Genomic DNA, 14,086 nt, shown 5'->3' with positions numbered 1-14,086 from the left:
TTTGTGCAAGAAATTTGTTAAAATACTGATTGCTCAGATGAGAGACATTTTAATAGAATAGTATTAGCCTAGAGCTGGGAGTGACTTTACTGATGATCAAGACTATGCAAGTAATCCACTGCTCTGTTACAAATGTTTTTAACTCTGTTCATTTAATGGTTGAGTGCAAGCTGTAAAAAATGAATGTTACACCTTATGTGTGAAAGTTTTATCGTGTCAACAGAAGTCTTTAATCAGTATGCTTTTTTGATTCAGAAAAGGCATAAAGCTGATAATGCGGTGAACAAGAAACAAACTCAAGGTAGGAAACTTTTTAAAGCTTATTGATTGTGGTTGTGTGTTGGTTGTTTTGAAGTTTTTTGCAAATGTTGCTAATCCTAAATGCTGAATACACAGGGAAATGAGTTGGAAATTGCTTGTACAGTTGTTTTTTTTTTTAAACTTCAAATTTGAACTGTTGAAATAACAACTTGCAGCCAGATTAGCCTTACACCCAGCTCTGGGACCCCCAGCATGAAAAATGGGCCTGTTAAATCAGGTCCACTGGAGGGCTGTGAGGGTATCAGAGGGTGCAGCACCTCTCCTGTAAAGACAGACTAAGGAAGCTGGGGTTGTTCAGACTGGAGAAGACTCCAGGGAGACTTTTCAGTACATCAATGGGGGCTTATAGGAAAGATGTAGAGAGACTTTTTACAACGGCATGTAATGATAAGACCAGGAGTCATGATTTTGAAGTGAAAGAGGATAGATTTAGATTAGACAAAAGTAAGAAGTCTTTCAATATGAGAATGTTAAGACGCTGGAATAAGATGAGAAGTTATGGATGCCCCAATTCTGGAAGTAATCAGGGCCAAGTTGGTTGGAACTTGGGGCAGTCTGATCTAGTGGGGAGGTTACCTGCCCATGGCAGGGGCATTGGAGCTGGATGTTCTTTAAAGTCCCTTCCAATGCAAACTATTCTGTGATTCTGTGAAAATGTATGGAAAATGTATGAAACCACTGAGTTTATAGCTCAACAGGACGTGTCAAGAAACTGGACAGGGGCACAAATCGATTGGCTGACAGTGCTGGGAGTATAACTTTTACCTATACTTTAAAGAAAAAGTGAGAGAGACAGAAACAAAGGAAAGCTTGATGATGAAAAAAAATCTGGATATCTACAGACATTCATAGCTTTCAAGATTACAATCAACAATCAAGAGATTTTTGAGATTACAAACCAACAAATAATGAATCTTCAAGTGCTTTTCAAATTTTTCTCCCAAGTGTAGAGAGATTTAAATGAATAGAAGACTAATTTTTATTGCCTTTCTCACCTCTTTTGCTTGGTTAGCCATCGTTAGGCTCTTGGTGACTGTTCCTAAGATTTCTCAATATTCCATGTATACAAAAGAGCATCTTAGAATTTGAAAATGTAGTAAGGATACACAAAATATTACTAGTGCTTAGGAACAAGTTAAGCTAATGCAGAGCTCATGTAAGCTTAATACTGATCTTAGTGTACTGTTAAAACAATATGTAAGTATATTGTCAAATGTGGTGTATTGTCAGAAGAATAATGAAGAAGTTAATTTAATCTGCAGTTTTGTTTTCATTTATTTGACAATTCTGTAAACTTGAAAAGTGATTATGTGTATAATATGCTATATATCCAGCTCCACCTTCAGTTGTCCTTGAAACAAAGAAAATTGTCAACATATTACTTGTGCATATATGGATTTTCCTTCATCTATCTGCTCATAAAAGACTATGTCTATCTCAGTCTCAAGAAATTAACTTTCTAAATTGAAATGACTATTAAAAAAAAAAAAAAAAAAAAAGCATTTTACTGACGATTTTGATTTATTATGCTATATTAGGGATGACTTTATTTCCCCAAAATGTATGCATAAATACTGGGACACAAATACTGGGACACAGTCGTGCACACAGGTGTAGTGAAGCATGCATTTCTGCGCTGTGTTAAAGTGGTCTTCTGTAGGGCAGATGGAGCATGCTTTTGAAAGCTGTTTGTTAGAGACATTTGAAAAATGGGAGGTATGAATGTGAAATTTAGGCTGCAGAAGGCTTTACGGGGCAAGTAATCTTATCGTGTGAAAAACTCATAGCAGTACCATTTTTACCCTCCTTTGTAAGAAAAGGTATTTAAATGAATGTCAGTGCATGTTAATTGCGCTTAAAACCTTATTGGAGCAAGGTTGGGTAGAGTACTCTTGAGATTCAGGTCTCTCACTGTGTTATGATTCTGTTTCATCCATTTGTGAGCTGATTTTAACTAGGTAGAGCAGAAAACAAACCTAACAAGAAAAGCTGATGATTTCCTTCCACTTGGTAGCTTAAAATGTCTAATCAAGGGGTCTGGGAAGGCAGCATACATTAGGGGCACATAAAGCTATGCACTTTGCATGAGGTGAATGCAGAACAGGACCTTCCCTTTGCAATAGCAGTACTCTGTTAGTTCAGCTTGACTGCATGCGAAACAGCCTTGGGATCTATTTCAGCAGTCAAAGTATTTCTGTAGCTAGTTTTTAAGAAGCTCTTAGCTATGTCTGGCAGCTTATTTACATTTCAAGTGAGCAGAACTTCACTGTTAGTTATGCTACTACTGAAACTTAGTCATTTAGATTGCTGCAAGGTGTGTGTGCTTCTTTTTCTTTTTCCATCCCTTATCAGTTCTCATTCGTTTTATGCCATGGCCCCACAAACAATGCTGCTGACACAAGGGAATATATTTAGGTAGCTGAACTGTGTTAAATTCCTTACTACGTTATTACAGTTGGTCCTCACTGTGGATCTGTAGTTTTCCCGTTGAAGGGAAATGGTTTGTTGAATAACATTTGGTGTAATGACCAGACAATGGTGAGACAGTCATGAAAACAGCATGCTTAATATCTGTAATGGAGACTGCTCAATTTGCCATTGGCCTGAATGTATCAGGATTCATAAATCTAGGGAGAGGAGTAAAAGGGCTAATCTCTTAATAAGGAGTTATTAAGCATGTTAGTTAATGGCTTACAGAAAGTGAGGTATTCAGGAGGGGTCAATCTGAACAGAACCACAAAGAAGACTTAGACATATAAACAATATGCATTCCTAGATTTTGATAAATTTTCTTTAGACGTAATTTCATAAGAATTGGATTTTTTAATCAGGTACTTAAATAAGCATCCTGGCAGTTTGAAAGCTGGGAGGCACATTGAAAGAGAGCAGTCTCCTGTAGCTGTCTTAGTATTAATACCTGTTTATAAACTTTATTTTAATTTACTTCTTGCAAGTCAGTCTTCAGTAGCTTTGTAATTAATGCCAATTAAAAAAAAAAAGACATCTTTATTGTTCCCTGAAAACGTAAGTTTGTTGATTAAATGGCAGATTAGCTCTTTCGTTTGTTTGTTTTTGTATCACAGTAACAAATATTACTCAACTTTAAAGTACTAAAACTAGAGTAGAAGAATGTGCTTGCAATGTCAATTTGTTTCGTGACATGCCAATAGTCTGGACAGCTGGATCCTGATAAGCCTGCTAGTGACTTTTTTTGTAAGAATGTCATTATTTAAAATGAGAAAAAATATGTTACTGAATTGATATTTTCTCCATCGTGTTTTTTACTTTGAAATTTCTCATTCCAATTACTAACTTATTTAGAAAACCACGCATTATTGTGCAATCTGTATGAGATTGAGCAAACCCTGTAGAATTTTCTTACTCATTTTATAGTAAGTTTCTATGCATTGTATAATTTAGATGCTTGACTGAAAACAAGAAACAAGGTATGCTTTAAAATGTTCTGTAAATGTGCTCCATCTGAATGGCTTTTCATAAGGAAACTAACACAAACTTGTATACTGCAGTTAGAGTGTGCAAATGGAGAATTCTTCTTTTTTTCTTTTTTTCAGTACTACGAAATGGTGCATGGGAGATTGTCCACTGGGAAAAGGTGTGTATTTATGTTTTCTTGGTGACTTGTAGAGCATCTAATACTTGCTTTATTTCTGCAAATCTGTATCATTGATAAGAATTAACCAGTATGTTGAGAAATGTATCATCTACTATATTTTATTTTAAATGCTTGTTGCATTTGTCTCTCAAAATGTACTTTTCAGTCAAGTCAGTTTTGATGGTGTGAGTCAGCCAAAACTACTATTAGATGACAGCCCTTAAGTTCAGTTAAAAATCACCTAATTCATATGGTTAACTAGGGAAATTTCACATATGGCAAAGCTGTGCAGTTCCTTAGTATTATTTGGAGTGCCAAGGAAGAAGATTCCTTCTGGAAACTAATTACTTGTTATGTCTGCAGAATTACTTGGGCTTAAAGCATAAGAACCTTAATTAGAGGAGGGGACTACTAGAGGTAACTTTCAAGGAGTAAATGTTGTGCTGTCCATCTTATCTCTTACGTGAGTTGGTTCCCACACCTCTAAACTTGAGTAAAAATTCATCATCAATAATTTGGAGGCAAGATTCAGGTTATAATTCTGATGAAATCTTTGCAGAAACCAGGTAAAGGGCTTTAGCATGATGCAACAGAAATATGACCCCAGGGAGGTTAATTTATCCTCAATTCAACTCCAGTGTTCTAATAAAATATGTATTACAATAAGTAACAAAAGTAAAGAATGCATATCCAACGTCAGGAATAGGCCTATGAAAGAGATCTCCAAGGAATTCGAGGGCTTTAAGTGCCTAATGCCTAAAGTGTTTTGAGTTCCTACCAGTGTTTCTAGGAAATTCAGCTAGGTAAATATTTACTGTGCTTAAAACAAAGGGATAACATATTTTGTTTGAGACCATTAACCAATTCCCAGTTTTCTTTCAGGTAGATGTTGGAGATATAGTTATAATAAAAGGCAAAGAGTATATACCTGCTGACACTGTACTGCTCTCATCAAGGTAGAGATGCCCACTGATGCTTATAGTGTAGAGGCTGGTTTCTCTACCCTGCATTTATTTATTTATTTATTTATTTGTGATTGCTCCAAGGAAATAAGGAATAAACAAAAATGCCACCACTCTTAAATGTAATCTTTTGTTCATTTAGGATTTTGTCATTTCAGACAGTGTTTCATTAAATTTTGTCAATAACTGTTCTCAAACAATACTGGCATTTCATTTTACCCCTGAGGAAATAAACTGTGAAAAAATCACATACTAATTTAGAAGAGGCTGATTCTCTGCCTCTGGACATCAACTGCTGTATTTTACCTGGTTGATTTTTGGGTATGTACATAACAAATTGCACCCTATAAATAAATTAAAATTGGTATATTGCAGACAACAGAAATGTGGTTTAATTGATATTTGACAGCTAAATTGGGGGAAAAACCGTGAACATAGTATGTAGCCTGTCTAACTGGCATTGTCTTTGAGCTGAGCATTCACTTAATTCTATAAAATGTATTTTTAATAATTTCAGCCCTGAAGGCAAGACTTCAAAGCATTTAATGCTGTAATTGTTTTTGTATGGACAGTCAGAGATTGTTTATCATCATTTCCTTGGACAGTCTTATTTAAGAAATCCACATCTTACTATGTGGAAGATGAACATTTTTCAACATCTATTTGATCAGGTCAATAGAGGATATATTCTAAGAATTTGTTTTGCTGTTTTTTTGTTTGTGAGCTTTAAATTAAGATTATTAAACATGTTCAATTGCAGTTTGATTAATTGCTGTATGATTACTGTGCAATTACAGCCATCTTTTTTCTGGTACAAGTGAAAGTATTACTGTAACACGTATGATTACAGGTTAGGCATAAGCCCTCTACACGTCCATTGAAGTGAACAAATGTACTCTTGCATACAATTAATAGGGTTAGGATGCTATGCATTTCAGTGACAGATTGTGGTGCATACTAGCATGTGTTTATTTTCCATCTCAAAATTAAGTATAGTAGTTTTGAAAACATTTCTGATAAATTACCAAGTGTCAAAGAGTTGCCGGATAATTCTGTAAGTTCCCTTCTGTAAATTCTGCCTTTGTTCAATCTGAATGTTTATTGTAACTTCAGATGCTTTTCTATTCATTATCTTCTGATTTAATAACATATTACTTCTGCACTTTGGGAAGCATTTGTAAGTTTTGTTGGTGCCACACCACCAAGATCTTTACATACAGCATACCATGCAGCAACAACGTTTTGGCCTGCTAATAGCTTCTTTCATGCAAACTCCAGTGTCTTGCAAAATACATTACATCATCTCAGAGCACCTTATTTGTAGTCCTCCTGACTAAGCTCCTGAATTTGTCTCTTTTTCTAGATTTCTTCACTGTTTTGCCCTTTTTAAGCTGGAGGACATTCATATTGCAGTATTCTACAGCTGTTGTTTTACTCACAGAAGACTGCCATCTGACCGCAAATGCTTCTTTCCAAGCCTTGTTCCTCAACAGCAATCTTACATCATGTGTTAATATGTTGAAATAATAGCTGCCACTGGACTTGTCAGAACTTACCTCAGCTTCGCATCACTTTGCCCCCCTGTCAGAATACGCTATCTGTTCTATGACTGTTATTCACCTTGAATTTTCCTATTGGGTTTTCTTCTAGGATCAAACATGCAAAAGTGAATCCTGAGGTGAATCCTGATTGGTATTCTGGATCCAGTTCTGGTATTTTTTACAGCTAAAACAACTTTCTTGAGTCACTAGGGGCCTGTTGCAGCCCTCCTGTAGAGAGCCTTATGCCACTACATTACCTCTAATTCTGCTTGCACACCAGCATGTAGTCTCCTCCTATTCTTGTCTTCACATGGCGACAATTTCCCAGGAAGACTGTTTTAATAGTTTTGCTTTCCAGCTGTTTACTGATGGCCAATTACAATTGATGGATTCAAAAGTGATGCAAGTCTAAAGTCCTGATTTTATTTCAAACAAATGTTTTTTCTTTTTTTTTCTTTTTTTTATAAGCACTGGTGGTTTCTGGAGAATTACAGTTTCCTAAAATAATTAATATCATGCTGTCTCTTACAGTGGAAATAACAGCCCTATGAGACTTAAAATCTGTTTTGTTCTTGCAAGTTATTTGGAAATTGAAGATTATAAAACAAAAACAGAAAACACAAAGTCATTTTTAGCATGTTCTTTTCGCTCAGCTTCTCAGATATGTTGCTGGATAATCTTTTGTTGTGGTTTGGTTTAGTTTTGCTTTTGAACAGTTAATGGAGTGGTTAGAATCTTTTGTCAGTTGAGATTCTATGCTTTCTGTTTAGTGCCAGTGTTCTCTGCAGCCTAAAATTGGTGCCTTAAAGTAAAATGATCCACTTGAATAGAGATGGAAATATTTTAATTCTTTTATTTCTGACCTGATGAAAATAGATTTTGAAAAAAATGTCATCAGACATTTTAATTAACATATATTGTTTGTATAATAATTTCAAACTCTGTCTTTTTGTCTTTGTCCATTTGTTTTCTTTTTTGTTTTGTTTTTTTTCCCCTATTACTTATATTTCTGTTCTAATCATTTTCAAACTGGGATGTGTAGGTGGCAGTAGGGGAAGTAGTGAAAGTGACCAATGGGGAACATCTCCCAGCTGATCTCATCAGTCTGTCGTCAAGGTTAGAATAAACCAGTTGCACAGGATATGTGTATGTGGGTCCTCATATACCAACTATAAAGAATACTTTATGTGTTGATAGTGTTTGCTTTGCCATTCATCTTTCTTAAGCAAAAACCCATGCATTTATAAAATTAGAAAAGGTACAGTTGATGTAAGTGCAGATCCTTTAAAGTGTAAATAGATGATAATACTCCAACAAGCAAGAACTTGTTCCAGACCTTCTTTTTAAGATTTTGCACTATCCTCATGAAATCTTATTAGAAAAGTTGTCATTAAATAAACACAGAATAAAACACCAAGTCATACTTTCAGTGAAGAATATGGGTTATTATTGGTAGGACTGGTAGAGGACCCTCTGCACAAATTTGAATGTCGCGCATTCTCTGCTGCATGCAGTGGCAAAAGCAGCACTGTTCATGTGTACTGTGACAAAATGCATGTTTCCTAGACATGTCAGCTTTATGCTATTGTCTGCACTGTTACTGAACTTCTTTTTTTTTTTTTCACTAAATCAATGGGCCTGCCTTGATCCAGCTGTAATTCATTTACTTTGGAGGTCACTGCTTATCTGCTAAAGTAATTACAATTAAGCATGTGTTTTACTGGAAATGTCTTTGCTGCCCTAGCCTTTCTTAAAAGTGCTTCACAAAAATATTGTTTGGGTGTTGTTTTTTTTGTTTTTTTTTTGTTTTTTTTACTATTAACTAATTAGAATGCTAGGATTGTAGTAGCGTTTTACACAGGTGATTTGAGCCAAACAATCTAGTCAGAAGTTATTTACATTTTTAGAAAAGTTTGCTAAGAAGAAAATACTCTCCTGACAAGACTTCATGACAATAATTTAGTACATTTTAATGTTTTTGCTTCACAAAGATATGCTACAGTGACCTCTGTAGTTTTAAAACGATAGCAGAATAAAGTTGTGACTTACCAGTAGCTATAATTGTATAATTCAAAAAATCAAAAAAAACTCTTGACTCTTGAATTCCGTGCTAGAAAGAAGGGGAAATGTTAGCTTCAAAGTGGTATAGAGAGTAAGTGTTAATTCTTCTAAGTTGTAAGGGGTTTTTTTTGTTGTTTGTTTGTTTTGTTGTTGTTTGTTTTATGGCTCTACTGGTCCTTTACAGGATCTTAATTTATCACAGATATAAATAGTAAGTGCTCTGTCCTCATATGCAAAAAATGGAAGCAGAGTGGAGTTATTCAGAAATCTTGACCTGTTTTACCTCTTGTTCTGTTTGCAGAAAAGTCATTTTATCCTTCTTTCTGTTTGCCTTATTAACACCTCCATAATGGTTGTGTATTATTCAAATCTAGAGGTGTTGTACAAGATACAAAATCACTGCTTATGTTTTAAACATTAAAAATTGTATTGAAAAAAGTGTAAAACATAAGCCATGTATCAGTGTATCTCAAAGAGATAAAATATGAAAGCTGTGATTTTTCTGGATAGACCTTAAAAAAAATTGGCATTTTTAAAAAATGTTTTAAAATTGCATTAAGAGTCTATAGTATGGACATAAATGGAAGAGAACACTTTGGAAAAATCTTTCATCTTTAAATTACCACTGCCTGTATCAGAAAGCACTACAATTATACTGTTTTGTGCCTACGTATAATTTCTTGTAAAAACTTAATAATAAAATTATACTGCATTTTTAGCAGTTTCATCTGAGAAGGTAACTTCTGGCAAACTTTTCTGACAATGTGAAGTACTGTTGGTAATTTCACAGATTTAACTACGTATTATTTTAGTTCTCAAAATTTGATAAGGAAAGGAAAAAAAGAAAAAAAGCTGATTGGCTAAGCAGATATTAGAAAATTAAAGGAAATTCATGGATTTTGACATTGCAATTATAAAATTAAGGATTTTTCTTTTCTCAATAGTGAACCACAAGCTATGTGCTACATTGAAACATCTAACTTAGATGGTGAGACAAACTTAAAAATTCGACAGGTAGGAATTTCATTTTTGAGAATATTTCGAATGTTATTTTTAGTCTATTATTGCTTATAAAACATTTTAGGTGCTCCTTTTAGAAGGCTGTGAAATTTTAATATTTTGAATAAAAAGCCATGGGTTATTGCTATCTCATTAATGTTTTTGTTCCCTTCATTAAATGGAGGGAATAAATGTTTAAACCTTAAGCTATTTCTTGCACTTCAGGGGGTTTCCTGTGAGTGAGTGAACAAGTGGATGGATTTGTTGTTCAGGTATGTTTATTTTTAGAGGATAATGGAGACAAAAGCACTGCAGAAGGATGCTGCTAGTGCTGTATTGCCCTTGAGGGGCAGATAGGGAATGGCAGTTTTTAACTGAGTGTGCAGTGTTTTGCACGGACATTATTGCTGAATTACATGATTATCTATGAGCCTGTCTTCATCATGATATTTTACAATACCAGGGTACTTTTACTCACTGTAAAATGTAGTGGTCCTGTTTTATTCCCACAGGAATACTGGTTTTTCATGTCTTGCACTGTCAGATTTGAAATATGCAGAATGGTAAATTGGAAAGTAATTTTAAATGTGGCAACAAACTTTTTTTTACAGGGTTTGCCCCTAACATCAGATATAAAAGACATAGAAAGCTTGATGAGACTTTCAGGCAGAATTGAATGTGAGAGCCCAAACCGACATCTGTATGACTTTGTTGGAAACATCAGACTGGATGGGCATGGGTATGTAAATCCAAGGAGAAAGATCTTGGTAGTTTCAATAAGTACATAAGTACAGTAGTAAATAAGTACATATTGTTAAACTACTCCAAATACAATTAGTAAGGTCTTCATTCTATAGTCCAGAGAGGTAAAAAAATAAAAAAATAAAATTTCTGATATATTCTTTATTACTCTTTATTCTTCAGAAAAATGCAGTTGTAAAATCTTCTGATGTCTGCAGATTGAGTTTTAATACTAACTGATCTTCAGAAGTCAATAGCTATTAATAATAGAAGGGTGTATGAACCAAATTCTAAAATTTTGGGGATTTGTAGCTATTATGTAACTCATTTTGTAATGATCTCATTCCTTGTCTATTAATTATGTATTATAGAATCTGTACATAAGAAATTTCTTTTATGATTTTGTTGTTGTTTTTGCAGGATTTTTTGTTTCTTCTTTTATTATCCTGTTGTTTGTTATTGTTAGAGGAACTGAATCCATTACTATGTACTTCAAATTCTCTTAATTAAGTAGCCTAAAGACATTTAATACTTTAACTCACTGAAAGTGTTTCTTTAAAAATGGACAGCCTCAGTGCAATTACAGCATATGTGCTTATAAAGCTACTTAAATTCTTAGTAATTTTAAGTGTTTACACAATAGGTATTTGGAGTCTTCGTAGTATCAAAGCTAAATTGATATATTAGGAGTTTAAAATTTATTATTAGATTGAGAATTGTTTAGTGCTTCATTCCTGAAGATTTACATTGTATTTTTTTTTTATTTGTTAGGATTTTATTTCTCCATATGCATTGTTATCCATGTTTGTGTTTCTAGACTGATAATTTATACTACTAACTAATTCTTAAATACCTTTTTTATATTACATTTTTATTTACTGATTTCTTACAGATGCATTCCGGGAGTTTTCAGTCGCAAGAGTGTGGATCTATTATAATTCCACTGTATTGTCGTTAAGAAGAGAAAAACATTTACCTGTAATTCTTCTCTGAAGGTAATAGTTATACTAGATCCACACATCCTTCCTTCCTCCCTGGCTAGGGAGAAAACACTTTTCTGCTTAACTGAATTATTTAATTTTAAAATTTGAGTAAAAAAGAAATATTAAATGTGGTGATGGCTGGTGTGCCTCGAGAATGTGTAGGAGCATGCCATCTGCTGGTCAAGCAAATTGTCATTTGAGAAATTCAGTCTGGGAACATTTACATATATTTGGTGTTCAGTAGGATAGTTCCAAAAGTGTGGTTCTAATATAATATTTACCTTCAGTGAAAAAGAATTGCAGGTAAGTAACTTTTTTTGGATCCTGACCTAATTTCCAACCAGAAAAAATCAAAGATGAGTTCTCTTTCTGCCCATATTATCTGTAACACAGATTAATCTAACTAGCATTCATCTAGTTGTTTAAGATCCCACAGTTAGATTTTTCACTGTATCCACTATCTTGACGTTTTTGGAAAAGCAAAGGAAAAGGAGTAATGGACACTTCTCCCTTTTATTTCTTCTTTCCTTTTATAAACTCACTGGAGTACAAGAATGCTGTGGTCCGTAAATGTTGTATCTGGGTGGTCTTTTCAGTCTTTTCCTCTTCATTTCCTGGGAGAGCAGCTGTAAAAAAGGCAGTGGTTCTTTTTTGGATTTTTAATATTCAAGAAAGTAGACCTCCATTACAACTAATCTTTTTGCTAGATCTGTAGATTCTTTTAAAGTCAAAAATACTTTCATTGTATCCTCAGTTTTTGAGTGTTAACTCTGTATGTGAAAGGTGCAGCTCTTTTTTAATGCACATAAATGTGTATGATTTTTAGGAGTTGAAGACTATTAGCTGGAGAAAAGAGAAAAGTTCTTTAGCCTGGATAAATTTTGAAGTTATGATAAATACCTCAGAGGAAAATAGATTGGCAAGTTACAATGGTAGACATTTACTGTCCAGACCTGAAGTAAACATTTTCCTGAAGACCATCTTGAGGAAATTGTGAATAAACGATTGATAAAAAGAAAATCATCTTGCTATATAAGGTTTTAAACATGTCCTTGAAATTAATATGCCAGTGACAGCCTTAGCTGGGTAGTATGCTGAGGGGATATTTCCTCATTAAGAACATTCTTCACTGAATATAAGCAACATATATTGCTAGAAACCATTAGTCGTGCAGTATACAATAGGAATCAAGAGCTGGGGCAATTTTGAGAAGGTTGAGGCCAAGAGACTTGAGTTCTCTGTCCAGTGATAGCACTGTTACAGAATGGGGTACGGTCACAGTGTTGAAAGTAGCATGACAAGTGGCAGATGGGGACTTTTCTGTCTGTACCCTGTTGTTCTGTTGTTTGTCTTCATCTGTGCAGCAGTAGTGCTGGAGAACACTCGCACAGGCTGCAAACACCATTCTGTTTTAATAGTCTTCCTAGTAACAGGCCCTTGAGGATAAAATCCTGTTCCAGATTGGAGGGGTATCCATAGACTTTTGAGAGCTGTCTGATGGATGGGAAGGGGGGGGGAAATGGCTACTGCAGTAAAAGGGACTTCACTGCATACTCAATCAGAGTTTTTAAGAGGGGAAATAAGCAGGAGGGTTAAGAAGTTGCAGGAGTCTTAGAACTCAACCTGATACTTTAAGGAGTACAAGTAGGAGTACAAAGTTTTTACTATTGCCGTACTAGAGTTTCATTTCCTCTTCATGTTAGTAGAAGGGACAGAAAGTCTTGGCATTCCAGATAAGCTCTACAATTTTAAAAGTTTCCAGTTTATCTGGGATAACGTGGGCATATTATCAAAAAGGCTATTACTTTCATCTTTTATAGGTGAAATTCTTGAAAAATCTGGTTACTCTTGAAATGACAATTCATTTCATAACTTTTATATGCTTTAGAGAAAGGAATGCATTTTAAAAAAAGGAAATAATATTTGATGATAAAATGAGTCCATCTTAATGATTATTGGCTACTTCAGAGCCCTTCAGTTCCTTTCATACTTGAAAGGAAAATAATTTTCTTCTTATTTTACCACAAAATGAAAATGTTACAATTCATGTCAATTTCAATATGTTGTATATTTTTAGGTTCTTTTTTTTTGTTTTTGGTAGTATCCTAGGCTGTAATTCATGGTGATGTAGTGTTTGTTATTTGCCTGTTTTGTATGGAAAAATATTTAAACATTTTTTTCAGAACAGATTTTTTTTTTACCTAGTTTCTGCGTGAACTTATTCCAAAAAAACTCTACTACAAAAAAATTGCTACTGTTACTTTTAGGGGAGGAAGAATGTGTTGTTTCTTTTTTACTTGCAGTCTTTTCACTTTAAAAGCTTGTTTATGAGAGGATAGAAGGGGAAATGAGGGTTTAGAAGAAATTAATACATGAAACTTTCTGAAACTGCCAGAAATATTACTAAATATGATGGCTTGGTCAAGCTATTTATAGCTTACATATCAGAGGGTATAAATGCTATGCACAAGCAACTTATATGTTGTCCTAACATGTTGATTTTCAACAGCTGTGGAGATGATAGATTTGAGTGAGAATGGCAAGCACTAAGGCACTATTGGCGAATCTGATAGCTATTATTTAAATAGACATAAATGCAAAACCAGGAAATTAACTGTATGAGGAGCACAGATAATTATCTAAATTTTATTTTATAAAAAAGGATACTAAGGTACGGTATGTTGACTAAGTCAGTTGTCTAAATTAGACAGTTGAACATTTCCAGCATTTTATGCATTCTTCATACAGCTGGAAGAAAAGATTAAGCTGAGAGTTCAGAGAAGACTATTTGATTTGAGAAGTGCTTTGGAAAAATCAATTTTGTAAGAGCTGTCATGTTTCAGTGTACAACTAGACAAAACTTTG

The 14,086-nt window shown here is 34.2% G+C and overlaps 1 protein-coding gene across 5 annotated transcripts in view; it reads left to right on the top strand.

The window, feature by feature from the left end:
* ATP8A1 (ATPase phospholipid transporting 8A1) overlaps nucleotides 1-14,086 on the top strand; it is a 95,454-nt gene that overhangs the window by 15,309 nt on the left and 66,059 nt on the right. For 2 of the 5 annotated variants that reach the window (XM_052682513.1, XM_052682511.1), the window contains exons 5-9: nucleotides 256-301; nucleotides 3,894-3,934; nucleotides 4,817-4,890; nucleotides 9,443-9,512; nucleotides 10,109-10,236. In XM_052682513.1, coding sequence (XP_052538473.1) covers nucleotides 256-301; nucleotides 3,894-3,934; nucleotides 4,817-4,890; nucleotides 9,443-9,512; nucleotides 10,109-10,236 — 359 coding nt within the window. Of the gene's footprint in view, nucleotides 1-255; nucleotides 302-3,893; nucleotides 3,935-4,816; nucleotides 4,891-7,479; nucleotides 7,554-9,442; nucleotides 9,513-10,108; nucleotides 10,237-14,086 lie in introns of all 5 variants that reach the window. The other 3 variants (XM_052682512.1, XM_052682515.1, XM_052682514.1) reach the window with 3 other exon arrangements.

This window comes from Tympanuchus pallidicinctus, unplaced genomic scaffold, assembly GCF_026119805.1.
Source record: "Tympanuchus pallidicinctus isolate F22 unplaced genomic scaffold, pur_lepc_1.0 scaffold2, whole genome shotgun sequence".
In the NCBI taxonomy this organism is placed as follows: domain Eukaryota; kingdom Metazoa; phylum Chordata; class Aves; order Galliformes; family Phasianidae; genus Tympanuchus; species Tympanuchus pallidicinctus.
Note: the sequence above shows the minus strand (reverse complement) of the source record. Positions and strands in the feature narration are given on the sequence as shown.